At 40.1% G+C, this 18,171-nt stretch overlaps 1 protein-coding gene across 10 annotated transcripts in view; it reads right to left on the minus strand.

The window, feature by feature from the left end:
- Positions 1–18,171, minus strand: part of LOC136864525 (CAP-Gly domain-containing linker protein 1) — a 958,550-nt gene that overhangs the window by 456,309 nt on the left and 484,070 nt on the right. For all 10 annotated transcript variants that reach the window (XM_067141621.2, XM_067141618.2, XM_067141619.2 and 7 more), the window contains one exon: positions 2,650–2,851. In XM_067141621.2, coding sequence (XP_066997722.2) covers positions 2,650–2,851 — 202 coding nt within the window. The remainder of the gene's footprint in view (positions 1–2,649; positions 2,852–18,171) is intronic.

Here is an 18,171-nt window from a genome sequence, read left to right on the forward strand (position 1 = left end):
CTACTACACAAAATAATGTTTGAAACACAACGCGAGGAAGTCCCATAAGGTTATTTACGCCGATCCAGACGACGTTTTATCATCAGTGCAGTTCGTTTTTCAACCAATATATGTGATTTTAGCATTCCTCATGATGTTTATTTTAAAAAACAACATCATAGTTCATTACAAGAGCTCACCCTTATGTTAATAACTGTTTTTAATTATAAACAGTCTAATGCAATTGAGCGAAGATTATTATGGTCATTGATTTATACGAACATTTAATCACTACATACTAAACATTTCATGTCATTCATTCCCGTTTACATTTTAAGCAATTTTAATGATCAATAATTGTTTTAATAGACATAATATAATCTTATTGATTATTTTTAAATTGTTAAAATTCATATTTTATCAATGTATATTAGACGTTTTTTCGTTATATGTACCACAGGGCCCTGACCCACCATGGATTATGTTACCTATAGCTGATGATGCTCACTAAGATTGAGTGAAACATGTCCTACTTGTAATTAAATGGTTTTATCCTAAATATAAAGGACATTGTGTATTGGAAAGGTGGTTATATTAATATAATAATTTCTTATTCTGAAATCCAATACGGTTTTATAATGAGATTTTAAACTTGTAAAACAAAGCTTGCCGTACATAACTTTACTGTATGTAAATTAGGAACCCATGATGTAACATGTTATTGGTTCGATGAAAGTCAAGCTGAGCTATTGGCTTCAGTCTTTGTTTGCCTCTTCCATAATCAATACAATAATCAAGCAGTTGGAAAAGTCACGAGTTCCTATCATATTGTATTCTGACAGATGTACCTACCAAAATGGGAACGTGGTGATGTCTAATGGTTTGTTAAAGCTAGCCGAGAAAACTGGAGTTGCGATTTTCCAGAAACTCCTAGAAAATACTCACACCCAAATGGAAAGTGACTCAGTCCATAGTGCAATTGAATGTAAGTTAAAGAACTGTGAAATCGCACTTTCCAGCCAATATGCATCAGTGTCAAAAGAAGCACGAGGAAAACCCCAACCATACAATGCAGTTTATCTCGACTACTCAATCTTCACCAATTATGCAGTAAAATATTAATGGATTTATGATTCCATTTGTCTCAGATGAAAAGCTTATGACCCAACTGTTATGGATCTTAAAGTTATTAAATACAATCCAACAGGAGTCTTTTCTACAAATTGGATTTTGTGGTTGATTTTGTGCAGATGCCCAGGAGACCTAGACCAGTAGGTGAACAAGAGCTTCCAAAACTTTACCAAGAGCGTTTAAAGATCAAGAGTCCTGGCTCAGTCCGGTGGTATTTGAAGGTGCTCAAATACGACAGCCTCGTGTCGGTATATTTACTGGCACGCAAAAGAACTCCTGCGGGACTAAATTCCGGCACCTTGGCGTCTCCGAAGACCGTAAAATTAGTTAGTGGGACGTAAATCCAATAACGTTATTTATATTAAAGATCAAGAGTACAAAATGAGATCATCTTCAGCAACACAAAAGTGTAATTCCTAAAGACTGCCACTCCTATTACGAGAACATTCCATGCTCGTAAGAATGAATACAAGGTATTGTGATTCATGATCATAGTTGATGTGGCCCGATTTGGGTACTATAAAAATCAAGGATGTTGTAATTTTGTATTTTAAGGTTATAATTTAAATTTAATGGTAAAACTGGAATAAAAATATTTAAACAATTAGGTTTTATAATTTTCTTATGTAATCCAATACCGCGTAACTCACTGTTTTCTAAAAATTTAACAGATCCAATAACGCGTAACTGACGCTACGGATTACACAAAATAAAGTTAATTTAATAGCAGTATCTGAATATCCAGTGAAGAATTTACATCATAATATCCAAAAATAACTATTATTTTGTATTATTTTAAAAATAAACAGTTTTTTGTCTCTCTTGTAAACGCTGAGTTTTGTCAGTTACGCGGTATTAATTCTTAAGGGACGATAAATCAATGGCGTGAATCATGATGAGTAAATGATGTATGCATGTAAAAATTAGATAGTTAATATTCATTAATTTCAGTATATTAGTAATTTGACTAATGATATGTACATATTAGTATAAAGTGGTTCTTACATTGCATATATTTTGAATTTGTAATACAAATTAGTTTTATATTCAATATTCTTCATCCTTTTTAGTGTACAGTGATGTGGTTAAGTGTACAAAAGGACTATGAGCCCTAACATTGAAAGAAAAAAAGGAAGACAATACAAATGCACAAGTAAAGAATATCTGGAACAGACTGCCATGGAGCCATTTGATGCTCACCCTCAACTAGAGCTTCATAATTCACTGAAAGTATGCAGAGTCAGAATGGAAACAAGAGCAGTATCTTGGTTTCTGTACTCCAAAACACATTTGGAACATTGTTTTGACAGCATTCTTAATATGTACCATAGAACCAACAAAGGTAATTACTTTTATTATATAAAAATATCTCAACAAGAATTTGAAAACTGTGTGAGGTACCTAAGTATGGAAATTATGAACAAATATAAGAATGTACTTTCAAAACTGATACTGGTATCACATCTGATTTTCATCAGCTAGTAGAAATACAGAAATGACTAGAAGATTAAAGCTGTTTAGAGTACTCTAGTAAGTTACCTCGTGTCGCCAACCGATCCATCATTCTTTCCCAGAGGGTCATCAAGTTCCACGCCACACCATTCTCCAGGAGCAAAATCTGTTGTGCCAATGTATCTCAAAACCCCAGTTTTCGATCCAAGAGTACTCATTACGATGACTCTTTCACCAATTTTCAGGTCACTGGCTGCTTGTGAGCCTGATGAACTCCCCACTGAAGTATCTAGTTTTAACAAAGTTTGACTATGATTAACCACCTCATTTTTGGACCATGACAAGCAATAACAATATTAAGTACAGTGTATTTGACTTAACAATAAAAGCATCAAGCATTGAGTAAGAAAGATCACACAAACTAACATTAACTAATGCAATAAACACAATGAATGAAACTACGGAGGCACTCAAAAACAGATATTTTAGTTATCTCCTGTATTGAGAACTAAATATAGGTTTATCCTGAGAGAGAACAAAATCTTGAGCTTTAATACAGACCTAAGATGTACCAAATAAAATGTGAATATAACTGTAATTAACTATGCCAGAGACCTTGAGCATACTGTATGACATTTTATTTTAATTGCACTCTGAACATATGGAGTAAATAACAGAAATTTCAGGAAAAGATAGAGAGGAAGAAAGAGCTGCTATCTAATATTCATAACCAGCTCTTATATATCCATTATTGATAGGTTATTTTTTGTAACTGTAGCAGTAATGCCATCTTTAAGAATAGAATACTCCCATCCCCTAATTTCAGATTGCCTGAAACTAGGGAAGAGACCATTCATTTATCCCAATCCATTTATTTTATACATGCACTAAATTATTCCTTTTTACAACTATTTGTTTGTTACTACATTAAATGTTATACTTAAATATAATAATGACTATATACATTCTACAAAATTATCACTTTTATTTTTGTCCTATAATTAAAACAATGCTACATATTTACCTCTAAGTGCAGCAGTTTCCCTACATACTCTCAATAGATGCACCTCTTCCATTATTTCTCCACAAAACAAACTATGATTTTCACCATGCTACATATTCTAGGACAAACATATATATTGAAAATGAAAATCCATAGCCTGTTTACAGCCATTCGACCGGTTCAGGAGTGGAATGACATAGATGTTGATTCCCATAGGGAATCTGAAATATTTGTCCCGAATGAGTACATTTATAATAGCAATATAAATGGTCCGTTAATGGACATTATAAATTTTCCAGCTAACTCATTCCTGGTGGCCAGTGTTTTGCCCTCATGTGCTAGGTTGGGATCATCAATTGGTACCTAGCACAGATATCAAGATGCTGGCTAGTGCATACCATAGAGGAATGAGCACTCTGGCTGCACTCCTGTCTTGCATGTCAAGTGCAGATGTGGATATGTGTCAAATGGAGAGGAGGAGGGAAAGGTAAGCACTCTCGCCGTGCAACTGTAGCACAGTCACCTTGACAGCCTTTCAGTCAGTCTGTCTTCAAAGAGGTTTCATGACTTTGATGGGCTAAGACTGATTTTGATTAATTTATCAGACCTTTCTCAATTCTGGCTGATAATGTTCCCCCTTTACTTCCAACTTGAGCTGATAGACCTGGCTCAAGAATATATTTCTCTAATCCCAAAATGAACACGGTTGTAATAAAATGCTTTCTCAACAGCAGTATCCTTGACAGAACAAGCAAGCTGCTTAAGTTCTTTCAATGTTCAATTCGATCTCTTTATGTAAATGATGTTCTTTCTGTTATGAAACTAATCAGGTTGTGCCATCGTGTGGGTTTAACAAACTTTAACTAGTGAAACTCTGTGCTGACTGTACCGCAAGCCCTTATTCCAAACATACAACATACTGTACAGTCCAAATGTAAATAAAATGACATCTCAGGCCACACAGTTTTTGTTGAAATGAATCAATACATGTGCCTGTATGCAAAGTGTAGTTATTATAAAATATGTAATTACTTTTGTCACCATATTACATTTGATGATGAAGGCTGTGAATGCAGGTTTTGTTCCATCAGACCAATTTCCCTACAAACACACCTTCCACTCACCCCTTGACTGATGCGACTAACAACAAATGTTCATCTAACAAACTTTCACCAAGTTACAGAGTGGTGGTGGATAGCCAAAGTGCCAGCTAGACATGTTCGTGTTCCTGGAGTGCATTAGCATACGAAGTGGGCAACGCCACTGTTGTATGGGATTGAAAACTGGACTCAGACATGTTATTTGTAAGCTGGAGATAATGGACATGAAAGTAATGAAAATGCTTGCAGGTATTAAATGGTTAGAATAATGGCAGAAGATAATAATGAAGAGATAAAGGCTAAGATAGGAATGAATTCAATAGATGAAATTTTCCATATAAACAGGCTTCATTGAGAATATGTTACTATATCTGATTCTTTCATTCATTTAACAGTGGCAGATTAAACCCTGAGAGTGCTGTTTAGTGATAAGCTAAGCTGTGGTTCCACTTTCATGAACTTTTAAATTCCCAAAATAACCAGTCCTGGCCACATGATAACCGACATTAATTCGTGAAACGTTTTTCCATAACCAACAAATTGGTATTTAGTGGACTTGTGCATGAATAAAATTTAGAAGGCCAATTTATTTCAACATACAATTAACTTTGCATTCATTTTTAACAGGCTTTTCTCACTACTGGCTTCAGGGGGAAGGATGCTTGGATATTTCCAACCAGATGGAGCTACAGTTAACATAATTCAAAGAATAGAGTGTGTAACATTTCCAAGCTACAGAATAACTAGAGTAGGTTTGTGGCCAGTTTCCAATTTAACATCTTATGACTTGTACCTGTAGGATAATTTAAAAGTCGAAGTGTGCTGAATCAACTGTTGCACATAAGCTGAGATGAAAATGCCATTCATAGTGAAATTTTGAAAATCCCAGAGACTGAACTGCAAAGAGTAAACTGGAATATCACCTCCCCCTACAATACATGTCTGCAGGCTAATGGAGCACATATCCAACAATTGGTGTACTATGGTACTGAATAAATTGCATCATTTCAATTCGATAAATTAAATTCTTAACAGCTGACAATTCTTTTCCTTGGATTTATGCTCAGTGTGAGTCCATTAGAGACATCCTTCTGCACATATATATAGCCTTTAAGTTTTGCAAGTATTTCTATCACTCCCCATCACAGTTAGCTCTAGTTCCATCACCTCTTCTCTTCCTTAGGATCTGATATTTTATTTTGTCTGGATGCACAAACAATTTATTTAACTGGAAATAAAAAATGAAATTAAATAAATCTTGAATCATCAATGTATCCTCCATTTTGTTAATGACCTCAATTAATTCTTCCAGCAACTTTAAACTTCTATCTACATTGAATTAAGTACCTTTTAACAGCACTGAAATCACTAAATGATTATTAATTCAGAGAATTCGGCACAGTCGATAGTGAAATATTCAATCAACATGATGAAAGAGTTTAGACATCCTGTGCAGTATTGTGCAGCTTTCTGTAGCTATCTGGGGAAATATGAGACCTTGTGTAGTCCTGCTGGAACATGATACACTTCCTGTTCACTAGTTTTTGTCTCTTTGCTGAATATTTAAGTCTGACTTATTCAAATTACATGATCATGATGGAGCTGTTCATGGTAAAGAAAGCCTTTGAAATTTCACCTCCTTTGGATGAATATTCAATTTTGGTACTTGTTTTAGTGCTTTGGCAGCCAGATCACACGAGGGTTACAGCAATAAATTGCTATAGACCGAGCTCCTAATGTATTAGGAACATAAATTTGAACAATTTACCATCACTATCTTAGAAGTAGGATTATTTGTGCCCATTTATTTAACCAACTGTTGCTTGCTCTTTGCTGCTATTGAACATGCCTGCAGTAGTATGAAGTATGAGACGGGTAGAGGACATCTGTAACATTTAGTGTTGAAAGCTGTTCTGTCAAAGGAAGAGTGATAGTTAAGTCAGAGAGAGGGGTAACTTGCAGCAGCATTCATCTGGGACATATGGGATCCAATTCAGGAGATTCGGTGCAAGGAAACTCTGGATTACAACCAAATTTGCCTAGCATAAGTAACATCCATGTACAGTATAATTTAAGCACATTTATTCTATTTTTAAACTTGTGGTGATCAATAATGTTAAGATCTATAAAAAGAGCAGTGTATCAAATCATCAGTGTTCAAATGAAACATCCAGAACTTAAAAAAACAAAGAACCATACTTTAAGCAGCCAACAAATTTGTAAAGGTTTTTTTGGCTAAAAATGATAATAGGTTTTCACAAGTTAAATAAGAACAGCTAGAACACAGTACTGTACATGATGTCAATACACAATGATGAAAATGCCATTTTTATGAAATGGAGTGTATTATGGCTGGGAAATTTTTTTTACATAGGATGTCAACATCTTAAATTTTAAGCCACAGTGAAGAGAAATGGTCTTTTTGTATGACAATGAGTGTCACTGTGCCAAACAATACCAAAGGAACCCAACAAAAAAAAATTGCCTTTATTCACATTGTGATAAGGTAGTACAGAGAGAGAAGAATGACTTCTCTTCCCCATGTTAGAAACACAAATCAAAAGTCAATCAGTATCAAAATGCCACAAAATCGAATCAACATGAAAGGAAACTGCACGACTGGAAGGGAGAAACATAGACATGCTGAAAATCTCACAATAATAACTTGCACTGTACATTCTAAAATTAAAATTTCCCTGATGGATCCACAATTTTTCCAAGAAAAACAGATGTATTTGTTGTATGTCCTCCGCTCTCTTCGCTCAGCGCCAGCCAGCCGCACGCACGCAAGCGTGGATCATTCGAGATTCGACGCGCAGTCTTCAGTGCGCGTGTCTGTTACGTCGTGTGCAGTATATAAGGAGCTCCCTATCTGTCACTCATCTGGATTCTCCCTAGTGTCCTGCTCCAGAATACGCTGAACGTCGAACACGGAGGCTATTCCTCTTAAAAATGTGTCTCGACCAGGTGGACGGAATTCTGGTAGTATGAGGTTTCACCTCAGGTCACTACTCCACTTTCCCGTTCCTTCATCCATGTCGAGCCCCGATGTTGTATGCCACACATCCCCAAGCTCACTCAAGCTCCGACACACACATTAGATTCTCTAATTGTGAACATAGCTTTCATTTAGTAGAAGCTTATGAACTCAGACACTTCAAGTTAGAAGGAACTCTCTTAGCTAATCTATGCTAGTGCAAATGATAGTTTTCAACTATCACGAACTATATCTTTCCCAAGAACTATCTTTTCAAGATAGCAGTGAGTGTAAATACATTCAGAGTGTACATAGTGTATAAAAACAGAAACTCTCTCAAGATTAATCATCTACTTTGCTAACTCATTGGCGACGAGGTAAAAGAAAAAAAAAAAAAAAACTACGTGCCATCTGCCACCAACACATTGGCGACGAAGTCAAACAGTGGTCAATGTGTCGCCCACTCATTTGAAACGAGGTACAAAACTGATTACATTCTGTCGTCAACTCATTCGCGACAGGGCAACAAACTCTTACAGGATATCGTCCACTCATTGGCACAGTGACACTATACTCCATAACTATCACCACTCCACATTGGAACCTGTATGGCCTCTACCAGCCATTAGCCTTTTCTACAGTGCAACTATTAGCCTCCTTCGAACTACGGACAGTCAGCCGACATTCCAAGGCTCTCTCTCGCTCGCAGCACCTGTTCGGCACGCTTCAGCTTGCTTGCTCTCTCACACACTCCCAGCTGTTCCGGTGAAGGTCTCGCCTACAGCCAGCTCAGTACACGCTGCTAGACAAGTTCTTTTCTCTCACGCATCTCAACATGGCTACAGCCGAGCAGCTCGCTGCTGTATTGCAAGCTATACAGCAGCAACAACAGCAATTCATGCAACAACAACAAGCGGCGTTGCTCACAGCTATGCAAACTCTTTCTGTTTCTACACAGCCCTCAGCAATTCCTCCGTTCTCTGCTTTTGATCCAGCTAAGGAAGAATGGTCAGTCTATTTCGCCCGCCTACAGCAACATTTCATATGCCATTCCGTCACGGATGACAAGTGCCAACGTGCACTATTTCTCAGTTCGGTTGGCAATGCTACGTGCGAATTACTACAAAAATTAAGTCCAGAGGAGCAACTCTCTGAAGTGACATTCGCACAGCTCTTGGCCCGTATCATTGAACACTATGCTAAAGCCCCGCACATAGTGGCCGCTCGCTACAAATTTTTTCAGAGCAGGAAGCAACTGCATCAGACTCATGCTGAATGGATAGCGGAATTGTGAGGTCTAGCTAAACCCTGCCAGTTTATATGTTCCAAGGACGGTTGTGGTACGCCCTATACCGATTCCCTCATTCGGGATATGGTCATTCTGCATACTCCTGAGGACAAAGTTCGTTTTGACGCTGTCAAGAAGAGTAACCCTTCTTTAGAAGACGTCCAGCGTATTGCTACGGTATACGAACTTACTACCAAGACTGCGGCAGAAATAGCTTCTAAACACGAAGTCGCTCAAGTCTCTACTCCAGCCCACCAGTCCTCTGCTACCTTGAACCGCGCAGCCAAGTCGCTCTCTGCCAAGCATTCTCGCCCGGTTCCCTCTCGTTCTTCTCCAAGGAAGCCCACTTCTAAGAGCAAGTCGCAACTCCTGCCTTCCTGCAGAGGATGTTTCAAACATCATGAACGTCGTGCCTGTCGTTTTTTCAAAGCCACTTGTGAACGATGTAATAAAGTAGGACACATCAAGACTGTATGTCAGAGTTCGCTCCGCCCTGCTAAGACTCCTGCAGCGCGCCCGAAGCATATACAGCCCCAACAGGACATGGAAGTTGATCAGATAAATCTTATTCTTCCCACCAAGAATTCTCACAAGATCATCGTTCCTCTATCATTCTCTGATCGCTCTGTCGATTTTCAGTTAGACACTGGATCACCTGTCTCTATCATTAACCTGGCTACATATCACGACTTAGGTTCACCTTCATGCTCTCCAGCTGACATCCAGCTTGTTACATTTAACAAACGGAAGATTGACATTAAAGGCCAAATCACGCTTCCAGCCAGTTATAAAGGAGTTCGGAAGGTCATTCCACTACTCGTAGTCAACAACTACACCGCATCGAACATTATGGGCATGGATCTCTTTAATTTATTCGGCTTCCAGATTCATGACAACATCAACGTAGTATCTACGTTGCAACCTACTTCTGATATTACGGCTCTCCTCGAGCAGTTTCCTGAAGTCTTCGACTCTACGCTCGGAACCGCCAAAAACTATACAGCTCACATACAGCTGAAATCAGGAGCTAAGCCGCGCTTTTTCAAAGCACGTCCAGTACCCCTGGCACTTCAAGACCAGGTCACTAAGGAGTTAGAAAGATGGGTAGAAGCTGGAATAGTGGTACCAGTCAATTCCAGTCAATGGACCACTCCACTGGTTGTAATCAAGAAGCCTGATGGCAATGTACGACTTTGTGGTGATTTCCGATCTACGATCAATGCACAAATCGACACAGATATATTTCCAATTCCCCGTCCAGAGGACTTATTCCGTCGTCTAGCTGGTGGACAATTCTTCTCTAGAGTGAATCTTAAAGAAGCCTATCTACAGCTACTTTTAGACGAAGAATCCAAGCAATTTCTCACACTCAACACTCCTATCGGACTGCTCCAGCTCCAGCGTCTCCCGTTCGGTGTCTCTTCCTCAGCTGCTATTTTTCAGCGCTATTTAGCTCAACTTACCACCTCCATTCCCGGTTGTGCTAACTACCTTGATGATATCATTGTGACCGGCGCAGATCATCAAGAACATCTCCATAATCTGCGCCTCCTTCTCACGAAGTTGAAAGACCATGGCCTACGAGCGAATCTCGCTAAATGCACTTTCTTTCAGCCGCAAGTTCACTACCTGGGACACATCCTCGATAAAAACGGCATTCAACCTAGTGAACGGAATGTCTCGGCGATTGTAAACATGCCTGTACCACAGAACATCAAGCAGCTCCAATCCTTCCTAGGCAAAGCGAACTACTATAACAAGTTCATTCCCCGCTTCGCTTCAGTTGCAGCTCCATTAAACGCCTTACGCAAAAAAGGTGTTAAATTTCAGTGGTCTCCGCAATGCCAACAGGCCTGGCAAACGATCAACAAAGCCCTTGTTCAAGCTGTTAAACTCACTCATTTTCAGCCTGGCAAGCTCATCACGCTAGCTACTGACGCATCAGATTACGGCGTCGGCGCCGTTCTCTCCCAGAAGGATCGTCACGGACAAGAACGCCCCATCGCCTTTGCTTCGAAGACACTTAATGAGCATCAACGTCGGTACTCCCAGATAGAAAAAGAAGCTTTAGCAATCATCTTTGGTATTCGCCGTTTCAATGAATATCTCTATGGCAACCATTTCCTGATCATTACTGATCACAAGCCTCTAGTACACTTATTCCATCCTGGTAATAAGATCCCTGAGCATTCCCTCAGAAAGCTTCAAAAATGGTCCATGTTCCTTTCTGATTATTCCTATCAGATCGCCTATCGTGCCACATCCCAGCATTGTAATGCTGATGCCCTCTCTCGCTTACCAGTCGGTCCTGATACCGCCTTTGATTCTCAAGAATCCGAATGTCTTCAGTTAGACATAGAACTCGAAGACACCGTATCCACCTTTCCTATTGACGCTACCTGCATTGCTAAAGCTACGGATAAGGACAGTACACTTGCTACGGTACGTACTTACATCCGCAATGGTTGGCCCCTTCAGAACAAACTTCCTGCCCACCTTGCGCCTTATCATCGTATTCAGCATCGTCTTACGACTAGTGCCGGAGTTATACTCCTCCAAACCGGCACCACCTTCCGAGTGGTTATCCCACCTAGTCTACAGACACAAGTTCTCGACTTGTTACACCAAAGTCATTGGGGTATATCCCGCACTAAGCAACTGGCACGTCAACACTGCTACTGGCCTGGTATTGATGCCGCCATCGAAAAGCTCATCCGCCATTGTGAACAATGTCAAATTAATCAGAACGCCCCGTCTTCTGATCTAGCTTCATAGCCTCCTGCTACTTCTCCAAGGGAACGAGTTCACATCGATTTCACAGGTCCTTTCTTCAATTCCATGTGGCTCATCGTCATAGATTCTCTATCAAACTTTCCATATGTAGTGGATATGCATTAGACTACTACTACAGAAGCTACCATTCGTGCTCTTCAGAAAATATTTACAACTGAAGGCTTACCTCAAGTCCTAATTTCTGACAATGGACCGCAATTTACAGCTACTGCTTTTAAGAACTTCTGTACATATAATGGCATTCGCCATATCCTAGCACCGCCTTTTCACCCTCAATCTAATGGTGAAGCTGAACGCTTTGTACAAACTTTTAAGAAAAGTATGAAAAAAGCTGTCTCTTCAGGCTTAACTAAAGACCAAGCATTGTTACAACTCTTAAGCAACTACAGAACTCTGCCCGGCGCTGAGAATGTCACCCCCGCACAAAAGCTCCATGGACGACCTCACAGAACTTTACTTTCTCTGTTGCAGCCTCTTCCGGCCCAGACTAAGACCTCGCCAACAAAGTTCACCGTCAACGACAGGGTCTACATAAGGACATTCAAGTCAAACCCGCTCTGGTTACCTGGTGTCATCTGCAGATCTTTGGGCCATCGTCTCTACGAGATTCAGACTGCTGAGAAACGCATTTGCCGCCACCAGGACCAGATACGCCTGCGCTACCGTCCATATCCGGCTATTGATTCTCTTGTTAAGCCAGATAAATCTATTGCTGAACGAGCTTTAGACCATTTAATAACCATGGGTTCCTTTCAGGACGATGCAGCGCCACTCCGCCCAGTCACAGCTCCGGACAATACAACAGAGACGTCAGAAGCTTCTGCCCAGCATCGTAGCCGCCGCCAGCGCCGCCGCCGCTTCACGCCGTATCGGCGTATTTAGGAGGGGAGGGTGTTGTATGTCCTCCGCTCTCTTCGCTCAGCGCCAGCCAGCCGCACGCACGCAAGCGTGGATCATTTGAGACTCGACGTGCAGTCTTCAGTGCGCGTGTCTGTTACGTCGTGTGCAGTATATAAGGAGCTCCCTGTCTGTCACTCATCTGGATTCTCCCCAGTGTCCTGCTCCAGAATACACTAAACGTCGAACACGCAGGCTACTCCTGTTTAAAATGTGTCTCGACCAGGTGGATGGAATTCTGGTAGTATGAGGTTTCACCTCAGGTCACTACTCCACTTTCCCGTTCCTTCATCCATGTCGAGCCCCGATGTTGTATGCCACACATCCCCAAGCTCACTCAAGCTCCAACACACACATTAGATTCTCTAATTGTGAACATAGCTTTCATTTAGTACAAGCTTATGAACTCAGACACATCAAGTTAGAAGGAACTCTCTTAGCTAATCTATGCTAGTGCAAATGATAGTTTTCAACTATCACGAACTATATCTTTCCCAAGAACTATCTTTTCAAGATAGCAGTGAGTGTAAATACATTCAGAGTGTACATAGTGTATAAAAACAGAAACTCTCTCAAGATTAATCATCTACTTTGCTTCAAGACAATTTTATGTTTTATTCCTGTACATACTGTAGAATTCTGTGTGAAGCAAATAAATAAGTTGTGTTCTTGTAAACCTTATCTTGTTTACAACAGGATTGATATACAATGTACATTAAATTGAATAAAAACAGTTAAGGGAAATCAAGCTGGATCTGCTTTGATTTCCATCTCTCCTTCAGTTGGACAGTTTTTGGGACATCTCACAGAAGACATAAGGATGTAACTAGAAACAATGAAAACCAATTTTGTATTGTTCTCATTGGAATGACCTCTATATTTCAAGAAATTATACAAAACTTTTAACAGAAGTTGGTAGTGAATGTGTACATGAACATACTCCAACGGGAAGAATTCAAAATCTCTCTACGGAAATTCTTCATGAGTGGATACAGCAGGCTTGGGACAAGATCTCTGAAGGTGACTGGGAGAAAAGTTTCAAGAACATGGGAATCTTGAACACGCATTACACTCGTAAGAAACTGGACTCAAGTCTTGTAAGAGTTGTTTCGTTTACATCTGCTGTTAAGCAACACTCTCTTGAAGGAATTGTGGTTGTCTTTCAATTGCATTACTGCTATACAGGCTGAAAGAAAATTCAACCAGGTGTCATTCTGAAAGAAATCTAAGTTCCTCCGACTAGCTCAGTAACAGGCGATCTCTCGCATGAACCCGGATGCTAGTAAAACTGCCGTCAATCTTTCCAGGAAATCCTTGGACGAGAACCAAATGGCAGTTTTAGATAGGGGTCTTAATTTAGCTGTCGCTCCCTCTAAAATTCCCACTGAGGAGTTAATTACTTCCGCTGAGGCAGCCATCCACAAACTACCTTCGGATGAGGCTGAAGAATTAAGATAGAAATGTGTGAGACTCATAAGGTCCACTGTTGAACCCGCGCCCAATTTAACAAGAGGCGAGAGGAAAGCTCTGAAGGAACTTAGAGATGATTCTGAACTGACCATTCTCTCAGCTGATAAGGGTAATGCGACAGTGGTTATGGACACTGACGAGTATAAGAATAAGATCTCGGCTATAATGTCAGAGCCTGTTTACAGACTGAGCTCACGTGACCCTGCCACTTGTGTGCCCAATGCCACCATGAAGCTCTTAAGGCAATCTTCAATTCCAAAAGAGGAGGCTAAACATCTGTCCCCGGGGGACACAGTGCCACCTAAATTATATGGACTTCCTAAGATGCATAAAAAAAATATATTCCCCTCAGACCTATTGTTAGTGTGATAGTTTCTCCTACGTATGCTCTGGCTAAATACCTAAGCAAATTGCTTCAGCCACACATAGGACTGAATCATAGGTCAGGGAATCTCAGTATTTTGTCAACAAGCTGTCAACCATAACCCTTCAACCTAATGCATTTTTGGTGAGTTTCAATGTGGAGTCCTTGTTCACTAAAGTGCCGAATGACTCGGGTCATGTCTCCCATTGAACACCCGTTCCCTGAGGACATTACTAAGCTATTTTAGCACTGCATGACTTCCAGCTATTTCTTGTGGGGTGGGAATTTTTACAAACAGATGGACCTATGATTTGGTGGTGGTATGCTGATGATACATTTGTGGTCTGGACAGAAGGTCCTGAGAAAATTCATCTATTTCTAAACCACCTAAATCAGCAACATCCTTCAATTAAATTCCCTATGGAGATGAAGTCGGATGGATGCCTTCCTTTCTTGGATGTTCTGGTAAGAAAAAAATTGGATGGCTCCTTAGGACATACCGTCTATCGTAAGCAAATCGCTATCTTCATGCAGATTCTCACAACCATTCAGCACATAAACAAGGCATTCTCACAACACTCACGAAGAGGGCAAGATGAATTTGTGAGCCATCAAATATCCAGGTGGAGATGGACACACTCAAAGTCACGTTCAAGGGTAATGTTTACAGCGATTTGCAAATTCATAGAGACCTGCATCCCAGAGAAATTACCAAGCAAAGCTCACAGAAGGAAGAAATGAAGGGAACTGCTTACCTGCCTTACATTCGTAACTCCACAGACCGAATTGCCAAGTTCCTCCGCAAACACAATGTAAAAACCATCTTTGGCACGTCACTAAGATTGCTCACAATCTGGGTAAAACCAAGGACAAATTGTCCCCACTTTTACATCATGGGGATTACAAAATTCCCTGTACTCGCAATAAGGTATACATTGGCCAAACACGCTGGTCCATTTGTACTCGTACCAAGGAACATGAACGTAATATTTGTCTCAACCAGCCAGACAAATCAGCAATAGCTGAGCACGCTCTGTCGTCGGACATGATGTCATGTTCCGAGATACTCAAGCTCTTACTCACACTAGACACTACAAGTCCAGGATTATACGGGAAGCTCTGGAAATACGTAGAAATCCTAATAATTTCAACAGGACACTGACTATCAATTAAGTAATACCTGGTTGCCAGCCATTAACGATTTACAAAGGTAGTTCCCTTCCCTATCCCTTCACTATTGTTATTTCATTTTGGTTTTTTCCAAATTCGTACGTTCCTCATCACCAGATTTTTTATTCCAGGCTTGTGTCAATGTCATACCTTCATATGTGCGTACACCTGTAATGTTATGTGAATCTCTCAGACTGATTCTGATGGTTCCGTCAGCTTCCGCTTCGAACGCTAGCACTTTACCGCATCCGGGGAGCCATCTTGTGACGACTGAACATACCATTTCCACTTCTATTGGGTAACGTCTAAATTCAAACATCATTGTTTTATAAGCCTTTCTTGTGGACAGTCGAGATTTTCTTCTGATGACGCAGAGCAAAGTTCGCTGAAAAACGTAAAGAATTTCACCTTATTTTCTTGACACGGCATAAGCCTAAAAGCCTATATCATGTCTACTCTAATTTATTTCAGGATGGTCTAATAAATGCACACACATATTTAAACACAAACAACTCTAACCAGTTATGAATGGCCACACTAATTACCAGTCTATTTACAAATCTCCCTTCTGTACACACACCTGGAAGTCCAGGCCAATTGTTACCTTTTTTCACTTTTCCAAAGTCCAGTCTCCTCCTACAGCCGCTGTGCATAGACAGCTGGATTTGAACACAGTGCCACACGCTATACAACACATGATGACTGTTCGTTGGTTCGATTCGACATATAGTCCAGTACTTTACACAGTCCCATGCATTGAACAACTAAACAGCTCAACAGTATTCAACAGCAGAACGATACTCACAACAGTGAACATTAACACAGGTACATTTATCCTTGCACTCACTATAGTGTGTTTCCTCGCAGGCTCACGGCGATCCTCAATTCACAGAATTACACGAATACACAGTACAGTCTACCGTTTTGTTGCCTCCTGTTCAAGCACTCGCTGGTCTCTCTGACACCACACCAACAGCTCGCTTGCAGGGGCCTTGTATTTATACCTCGATGCTGGGTCACTAAAACATTCAGGATTTGGCTGGAGATCAACCTTTCCCATCATATCTTCCAGAAATCACATGGAGAAATTGGATGAAGTGAACAATAGAGGAAGGGCCATGGCATGTCTTTGGTTGTGCTGGGATGTTCCCCGAGCTGGCTTAGTCATCCCCTTTCAGGTAATACTGAAGGGGCTCTGACAAGGCTGTCGGTCATTTGAGCACGTAACATCACCCCCCTTCAAGAGCTGATAATCCTGATCAGTTACCTTCTTCCGCTGTTCCCCAGTAAGGCACCAATCGGTCCAGATGCAGCACCTTCATCTTGCTTCTTGGGCTCCGTTGTATGCGATAGATAATTTATCCTCTTGACAACATGGTAAGGGCCTTCCTATGCCAAGTGGAGTTTGGGAGACAAACCTCTTTTACTCATGGGGTTATACAGCCATACCAGGTCTTCTTCCTGATATCCGGTAGCGTCCAATCATTGGTCGTATCGCTGTTCCACATTAGACTCAATCAAAAGCACTTTAAGCAAACTCATAATATATAACAACTTACCTGGAAGGAACGGAAGAAAAAACATTCAACAATTTGAACAGTGTTATGAAGTCATACATTTTTTAAACTTTTTAACTGCAAACAGACAGACATTTTAATGTAACAAAATGAAAAACTTTTTTAACAACTATTCAAATGAATAGACATAGTTTTTAAGCTGACCAACTATGTAATCATCTGTTCTCATATCATTAACACACTAACCCCTACATTGTTTTAAATATCATTTAATTTAATTGGTATTTCAGTAGTTTTTAAGAGAATCAATGTACCTGCAAATTAACGTGTTTCAAATCTTAGCAATTCACCTAAGCTTTAATAACAGCTGAGGGTGTTCCTAAGTAGGAACGAAACATGTAATGTTGACAAATAAAAAAATTTTGCTTAAAGGCAAAAAACAAAAGTATCAAAACGGTGGAAGAGTTTTAATATTGTAAAACTCTGTGATTAGATTTTGATAAGAAAATGAAGCTGATTACTTGCAAAACCACACCAATAGCTTGCTCGCACTGGCCTTGTATTTATACCTCAATACTGGGCCGCTAGAACATTCAGGGTTTGGCTGGATATCGAACTTTCACATCAAATCTTCCAGAAATCGCATGGAGAAACTAGATGAAGGGAACAACAGAGGAAAGGCCGTGGTGTGTCCTTGGGCGTACTGGGAAGTTCCCCAAGCTGGCTTAGTCATCCCCTTTCAGGTAGTACCGAAGGGGCAGTGACAAGGCTGACAGTCGCTTGAGCACGTAACAACACCATAATATTCTTGTGTTTTAAAATGCACCTGAAACTTTTTTTTTTGGTCAAAGAAAAGGTGTGTTAATTACAGTAGAATCCATTGGGTAGGGAAGGGGGGAGGAAAGACAGTCGCCCTCTCACTCTGAAAAAATATTCCAATTTAGCCACCTAATCTTTTTTCTTAAGTTTCGGCAGACTGAAGAACCTAAGTTATTTTTAAAAATTTGCCCGAAAACAGGAATTATAAAAA

Source organism: Anabrus simplex, chromosome 2 (genome assembly GCF_040414725.1).
Source record: "Anabrus simplex isolate iqAnaSimp1 chromosome 2, ASM4041472v1, whole genome shotgun sequence".
Taxonomy (NCBI): domain Eukaryota; kingdom Metazoa; phylum Arthropoda; class Insecta; order Orthoptera; family Tettigoniidae; genus Anabrus; species Anabrus simplex.